Source organism: Rhamphochromis longiceps, linkage group LG18, assembly GCF_057381845.1.
Source record: "Rhamphochromis longiceps isolate RC_006_pf linkage group LG18, R_longiceps_female_GT1.1, whole genome shotgun sequence".
NCBI lineage: Eukaryota > Metazoa > Chordata > Actinopteri > Cichliformes > Cichlidae > Rhamphochromis > Rhamphochromis longiceps.
In genome coordinates this window covers 27,882,930-27,890,844 of record NC_140574.1, presented here as the reverse complement: position 1 = coordinate 27,890,844, position 7,915 = coordinate 27,882,930, and the positions used below count along the sequence as shown (strand labels likewise).

The 7,915-nt window shown below is 40.6% G+C and overlaps 1 protein-coding gene across 2 annotated transcripts; it reads left to right on the top strand.

Moving 5' to 3' along the window:
* The first annotated feature begins 415 nt into the window (after positions 1-415).
* LOC146648549 (acyl-CoA-binding domain-containing protein 5-B-like) lies at positions 416-7,692 on the top strand. Of its 2 annotated transcripts, XM_085389108.1 has the most exons (13): positions 431-899; positions 1,216-1,339; positions 1,548-1,620; positions 1,892-2,036; positions 2,788-2,826; positions 3,174-3,374; positions 4,424-4,642; positions 4,845-4,939; positions 5,043-5,223; positions 5,370-5,581; positions 5,788-5,838; positions 6,649-6,764; positions 6,878-7,692. In XM_085389108.1, the coding sequence occupies exons 1-13, from the start codon at positions 794-796 to the stop codon at positions 6,888-6,890; spliced, it is 1,575 nt and encodes a 524-aa protein (XP_085245234.1). In that variant the 5' UTR covers positions 431-793; the 3' UTR covers positions 6,891-7,692. The 2 variants fall into 2 exon arrangements, with proteins under 2 accessions (XP_085245233.1, XP_085245234.1); XM_085389107.1 differs by lacking the exons at positions 2,788-2,826; positions 3,174-3,374 and having other exon boundaries at positions 416-514; positions 778-899.
* Positions 7,693-7,915: the final 223 nt, after the last annotated feature.

Here is a 7,915-nt window from a genome sequence, read left to right as displayed (position 1 = left end):
GCCTATGAAAAATATAGAAATATTTTTATCTGGAGCACATAAAAATAAAAATATATAGCTTAAATTCTACAAGACAGTCTGGGAATAGGCGCTATAAAACTCTAATCTGATGTGTTTACAAAATAACAGAACGTGTCTTATTGAATCATCAGCATTGACAATATCCTTTATAGGTTTAGTTTAATTTTAAGAAAAGAGAAAGAGAACTATTTTCTTTTGCTGCCTGGACAAAAAAGAGACCTAGACGCAGATTCCTACATTTCCCACTCACCACTTCGGTTTAAAGCTCCGCTCAGAGAGGTTTGTGGGATTTGAATGCTTAAGCGTTGAGATGTGCACTACTATCTGCAGTTTTTTTTACTGAATAAAACTACATCACCCAGACGTGTTTAAGGCTCAAACGTTGCGTGTTTGGCTCATCCTTGACCGGAGCAGATTGGCTTTTTTGCTGCATATTGCAGACAGACACCGGGCTAATGAAATAATTATCTTACCGGCCAATGTGAACTTGATGGTGAGTGAGCAAATGAACCACAGAAAAATGCATTTCACTCGGAGAATATAGTCTGTTATCGCTGAACGAAAAAAAACGACGAGGGTAATTTTATAGAACAATTTCATCTCAAAATCCCAGATTAGAGAGAAAGCAGCTGGCCTTTTACAAATACAGGACAGGTGCCAGCAAGGTGCAGTGGTGAACAAACTGTGTCACCCCCTCCCTTCAGCTCTTTCTGATTTTTTTTTTTTTTCATTAATTGCTTCAATTTCTTGCTCAAGATGTGAGGACTCCTTCATGTCATCCTTCAGTGGACTCGGCATGGCGCAGGAGGAGGACAAGCACAGCCTGGAGGCGAAATTTGCTGCGGCAGTTAAAGTGGTCCGGAGTTTGCCCGAAGAAGGTGATGACTTATTAAAATCTGCCATAGAGCCCGTGTGGGAAAATAAGTAGAAAATGGTTGAACTCGAGTGCTCAATGATCAGCTGTGGAGTGTAAAATCTGTCCTCACTGGGCTTGTTTGTTCCCTCTGTGTGATTGACCTACATGTGTTGCACTTAAGAGCTGTCACTCACACTTGGCTGACCCCAAAGCTGCTACAGGGATGAGAGCTGATTAACCGAATCAGACACTTCATGCATCTTTGCCACATTGTGTGTTACTGGTTTACTGCACACAAAGCCTGAGCTTGCCTTTCTGTTGTTTCCTTATTTTTTTAGGTACTTTTCAGCCATCTGATGACATGATGCTGATGTTCTACAGTTACCATAAGCAGGCCACTATGGGGCCGTGCAACATTTCCAGACCAACCGGCTTCTGGGACACCCATGGAAAAGCTAAATGGTATATGCATTTCTAATATGGACCCATAATACCCCAACTAGTTTTTACTATCGGGGTCCCTCCCCTGTGGCACGTATGGCCACTGCATGGCTATTTTACTATGGAGCCAAATGCACTTAGTTCTCCCCCGTATACTGTTGCACAAACACAGAAAATACTTCAACTTCACAGCCTCAGTTGATTTTGAACTATGACTTTGTGTTCTCAGGGATGCATGGAGCTCTTTAGGAAATATGACAAAGGAGGAAGCCATGAAGAGTTATATTGAGAACATCCAGCTGGTAAGTCCTTTCAGGCAAAACTGGGGCTGAATAGAAGCAGCACGCAGAATAATAAACACTCGTGGCATCATGCTTTGAATAAATGACTTGGCGTGCTCAGAAAAGCGCGGGCATTTAGTCGAGGGATGTGTTAAACAACTCTTCTCTTGCAAAATGTAAAGTATCTTATTGGCACTGTTGTTTGCCTCAACTTGCATGCATTTGTACCATAATGCTCCCGAATCAAAAGAGCCTTTCTGTTGATTTATCAAATTTGTATGTGTGTTTTCAGATTCTGGAGACTGTGCCAATTTCAGAAGATGTGTCTGACCTGGTACAGATGCTGGGAAATTTCTACACAGAGGTAGAGGGAGAGGAGGCTGAAGAAAATGAGGTGGACAGGAGACCCTTCACCAGGCCCTTTGCACAACATGCGGGTAAAGCAAGCCTGGAAACATGCCTATGGAGTATTCTCAAGTTGTCGTGTTTCTGATCAGTATGGTGTCATGACATGACGGCATTCCATCTCAATTCATCAAATTTTGCAAAATAAATAAATTCAGTCAAATTCCGTTATCTAGAAAACTAGTTGAGCTGGATCCTTCACATCTTTAAGGTAAGTGTCTGGTTTGGCGGCTCCGTGACTGTGGACTATCAATTAAAGTTCATATAAAGTGATGGATGCTTGCAGTCCCTAAAATGTTTGGCTGTCGGCCTCTGACAGCAGATTTGGAGGCCTGTAGAAACCAACGTTTTGCATATATTAGGCATATATTTAGTTTACAGCTTCTCATACACACACACTTGATTTTCTTTAAAACAAGAGCTTTCACAGAGATTAAATCTAAATACATTTTCATCCAACTTCAATGTGATATGTACTGAAAGCCAAATAACGAACAAGTTTCTGTTAATGTCATATCGAAAATTTGTGATGGTGCTCTCTCTCATTTTCCCAGTATCGATTTTGAAACACTCATCTATCTGCTAAACATTGTAATGACCCTGTTGCTAAGTGACTGTAAATGTTTTGAGGGGTTTCGTGTGGCTTTTAGTCCACATGTGAAGGCACGTCAAAGGAAATGAAAACACAGTAGCCTGCAGGTGATAGCAGCGCTGCTCAGATGGGGTGATATGGTGATCTTTTTTTTTCTTAATGCATGTCTTACATGTTTTTTTTATCCCTAGATGAGCTGGTTAAACCTTTTAAGAAGCCAACAATGGAAGGCAAGTCCTTGGTGTTTGCGATGGCTGTAGACTTGATAGAGTTTTTTAGTTTAGTTACGTTGCTTTCATTGCTGTTGCAGCTGAGTGAAAATCGTCTCTGCATTAAGCTGTATGAGCTGTAAAAAAATAAAAAATTAGAGCAGATTTTCTTGTGCTTTTTTGTCATGTCTAGTATGTGCTGTGGTAAGGCGTGTTGGTCTGTTGGCTCGCATTGTGGCGTTGTTACAGTGTGCAGACCCCGTGAAGTGATGTCAAGTTTCCTGTGTGGCTTTTCTGTTGTGCAGATTTTTGCTGTGCATCTATATGCAATTTTTGAATTAATCAACAGCATTTCCCTCACTGTTCAGGGTATGGGGATCTGTGGGATGATATTCAGAACCTCCACGAAAACGAAAACGACAACAGTGCTCGAGACTTGAGTGTCAGTAGCGAGGAGAATAGTGGCGTGGAGAGAAATGAGGGAAGTAGTGAATGGAGGAGAAGGGAGGAAGAGGAAAATGGGGATGAAGGACACAATGCGGACCATGAAGACAAGGAGGAGGAAAGAGGTACAGTGTAGTTTGGGTCATGGGCTGACAGAGGTGCTGGTTTGTGTTGTTGTAGAGGCAACATACAGCCAAATAATTGCTTCTCTCCTAACTTTCCTTATGTGTTTGCCTGTTTTAATGAGTTTAGCAGGAAATCAGTGCAGCTATTAAGTCTTCTCTTTGGGATCCCATAAACCCTTTTTGCCAAGTATTAGATAAGACCATTAGCTGAGATTTTTTGGGAATTTTTTCCCCCTTTTCTTTCCAGGAAAAATACAAAAAAATCATGAAATGTTGAATATTTAAAGGATGCAAGACACACGTGGATGGGATTTTTCCAGTTCCATATTTTTAGTTTTAAACTCAAGACGACTAGGTTATAATAGCTTTGCACGATTCACAGATCTACATAATATTTATTGCGTGCCTCGGTGTAACCCTCAGTCTGAAACCATTATATCTCCCATCCCCTTCACTGTAAGTCAACGTTTTCTGATTGGCTGCCCCTCATAAACACCATGAAGTGAGCGGAGGTTTGTACTGATCATATTAAGACATTTTTGGTGTTAATATGATTACCCACCATTGTCACAGTAGGTATATATGTGGGCCGATCGTGGCTCAAGAGTTGGCAGTTCGTCTTGTAATTGGAAGGTTGCCGGTTTGAGCCCCGGCTCGGACAGTCTCGGTCGTTGTCCCCTTGGGAAAGTAACTTCACCTGCCGCCTACTGGTGATGGCCAGAGGGGCCGATGGCACGATATGGCAGCCTCACCTCTGTCAGTCTGCCCCAGGGCAGCTGTGGCTACAACTGTAGCTTGCCTCCACACTTTGGGGTCCTTAGGGATTAGTAAAGCGCTGTACAAATACAGGCCACCGGCCAGGCCATTCACCAGTGGAATTGTAAAGCGCTTTGAGGGTCCCGAAAAGCGCTATATAAATGCAATCCATTATTATTACATATCACAGAAAATAAGGAAAAACGTATAAATAATACACAGCATTTCTATCAGATAAAGAAAAAGTATTTTCATAATTCTTTCCCATAGTCCATGTCTTTGTGTTATGTCAGACTGGAGTCCTGACCCACGGCTGTTAATGGTGGAGGACAAGAGGTGGAGGTTGTCTGACACTAAAGGCTCCTGCAGCAGTGTGGAGCCCAGTGTGTCCTCCTTCACCAACGGGACGCACAGCTCCCTCAACAGCGATGTGGAGGAGGAAGAGCTGGCATGTACCTTAGAGCCCAGTGTACAGTATAACCCATACATGCATGTTAATGGACATCTGACTGGTAAGATTACATAGAAATGCTAACATTCTGTATTGGATTGCATGCTGGATATGGAAAACCAAAATATCTGATAAGACATCATCTGTAAATTGCTGTCAAATTGTACAGTATAGTTCTCTTTAGCCTGTAATTTAAAAATGTAGGTTTTAGGCACAATTTACAATGCTGGACATGCTCTTCTCTTTCTTTTTTTGTGCCTTAGATCATAACGATGCTATTCTTGAGAAGAACCACCGATCCACTGACTCAGATAATGAAGAGTTCTGTGACTCCATGGAGCACCTAGCCACGGATGAGGTGTGGTGCGAAACATGCTTTCCAAATAAAAATAGTCCATCGCATGAGCTATTCATATTTCGTCCATACAAAGTGTGATGATGCTCTTCATTTTCCTGCTAAGCGGCTGTCCACGTCCAAAGGCCTCTCACAGGGATCAGGAGCTGGCTCGTTGAAGCAAAGGGATGTCTGGTTTGAGAGCAACACCACCCTGATAGATGGAGAAGATCATGTCCTCACAGGAGATGTTAAAGAAGGGATTAGTCCAAGAAAACACAACAGCTCCTTGTCAAGAACAGGGAGAGGTGAGATTACTGCAGATGATGCTGAATCCCCGATTTAGCAGTCTCTCACAATGTATTCCCCCGTTTATTCTCCTGAGCATTTAAATAAATGAGATACCCTCCCTACCATTCCATAAAGTCTGTATGTATTCTGGTTCTCCTTCCAGGTTCTCAGTTACCGAGGGCTACCTGCAGCGCTGAGCCATGTGTGAGCGTAAATGCCACCTGCTGCTGTGTGTCACCGAGCAGACTGCATCCTGGCAGTGTTACCAGGGGAAGCATCAATGAGCAAATAGCCACTGCTCTGCTGAGACTGCAGTGCGACATGGCCAATGTGCTGTACAGGCTGCATGCTCTGGAGGAGCTGACCAAGTCACAGGTGAACAACCAGACATGTGGCCACTTGTTTAGGTGCAATTAAGGAACTTTTTGTCACAGTTTTTCTCTTTTTTAAGTCATAAAAAATTAAATTAAAATCGACAAATTCTAAATTGATTTTATTTTCATTCCCTTCAAGACAATCACTGATTCTAAGGATGTTTTCTTTAACATTTTTTTTAATTTTCATGTTTTCTTTTCTTTCAGTCAAGATCATCTTTGCCAAGGCGGGGGGACTCTGTAACTGTACCAAGACAGGTGCTCATTAAAAAGCTCTTTTGCTCTCAGCTATGAAGCATGACCTGTTATTATACTCTCCCTGAAGAGTGGTTTGTTTGCCTGTCTGTTTGTTTGTTAGCACTCTAGCATCCATAGTTTTCAGCATATCATGTTCAAATTTTGTGTGACAGTCGATAGCAGTAACAGCTCGAGCTGATTTAATTTTGGTGAAAATCAGGTCAAGCTCAAAGTCACACAAAATGTGAAAATCAGTAAAAACTTTATATTACCTGCATTGTTTTAATAAATCATCTTCAAACTTCACAACAATATACGAGGCCTTGAGGACATGAGTACCTCGGTTTGCTAAACATTTGACCTTAGCCTTCGTTGTTAGTGCCCGTGGTTAAAGTTAACGTTGAATAAAACAATTCAGTAAACCATAGTGAGTAATATATGATATGAAGGTGAATGGACAGAGCTGTACAGCACTTTTTGTTTTTTTCAATACAGTGCCCTACGACCTCACAATGATGCCAGAAAGTTTCACACATGTGAATATATCATAATATCTCAAGTTTTCACAGTCCACAGAAATCAAAGATTTCAGCCAATTCTGTGCAAAGATAATAAAATACGCAATTTCAAGGTCATAGGTCAAAGGTCAGAGATCAGTGTGTTGTCATAAAAACCTGCTGATGTCACTATGTTGTATTAAAACAGTGTTTTAGCAGTCCTTGTGCTCTCTGAACTGTTTCAAAGTGGAAGTTAGAGGCTTTTTTCAGTTCCACTGGGAAATCAGAGTGCCTTTATCCCTCTTGTTTTTTTATTTCTGATTTTTCTTTTAAGTTCCTGAGACCATCGTGGTGGCCTTGTGACTTCTCCCCACTCACAGTCGTGTTCACCGCACTCTGGCCTCTTATCACCCACTGGCTTGTCCACCTTTACTTACAACGAAAGAGAAGGTGAGAAAAAGTCTCTTGGAGATAATTTGGGTTTGTTGTGAGGGATGACTCTTCTTGTTTTATGACCACAATGAAACACAACTAAAATTCAGTTTCTGCTTTTCTCCTCACAGCAACATACCGTGAATTGTCTATTACTACTACTGGCAACTATCAACATCGATCAAAGAAGATGAACTGTGGATGAAAACGATGCACTTTTTGGGGGTTTTGTGGCTTTCTTGAGCTAAAATCAGATGCAGAGTGCAATGAGGCATCGGTAGAAATTTAAAAGGCTGTTTTAGATGAACGGATGGTTGGAAACTTGGCGATGTAGTGTAGCGTTTTAACTTGAAGCAGACTTTTGAGGTATTTAAGAAAAGGGATTGATTTATGCATCACCAGTGCTGGCCCAGTTTCTTTGCTCCAGTTAGTCTGTCATGAGGTGGTGATCTTATATATGACGAGGAGATTTCCAGAACCTTTGCATAACTTGTGAAGTTAATTCACGGTTCATTGTCATGCAATAGCTGTAGACTTCAAGCGATAAAGAGTTTTAGAGATTCTCATTCCCAGTTATTTATTGTACATTTTATATTTTAATTAGTTTTTCCCCTCAAACTAGAGTGTTCCATTACATGTACTGTAATGTAATTACAAGGACATTGGTCTTTTATATGTGTTGTCTTGAATAGATACATATTTTAGGAGAGTTTCTTTTAAAGTCAAAAACACACTTGATGTGAGAAACATTATTATTTTTGTGTCAGACTATTTATTTTATAGCTTTACTGCTATAGTAACCAAAAAACAAAAAAACAACTGAGAAGAGTGCAGACAGTCCACATATCTATATAAACATTCTTGTTTCTTGCCAGTTTTAAGTAGACAATGAAGAATACTGTTTGGTTTACGTAAGGATAATGCTTACAGTTGTAAAATATGAGCATATGAAGCACATTGCAAATGTAATAAAGACATTCTTAGAACAATCAAATTTTTAATGATGTTGATGCTTATTTGAGAGGCTGTGAGTTTTTTCCAAGAGTGTTTTCTTATTTCTATTTATCAGGGTGAGTAGTTACTAAAATATTTTTGTATTTTTCTGTAGCGGTTAATCCACCAGAATGTGCAAGCTATTTTTTTTTTAAAAAAAAGCTGAAATATGTTAT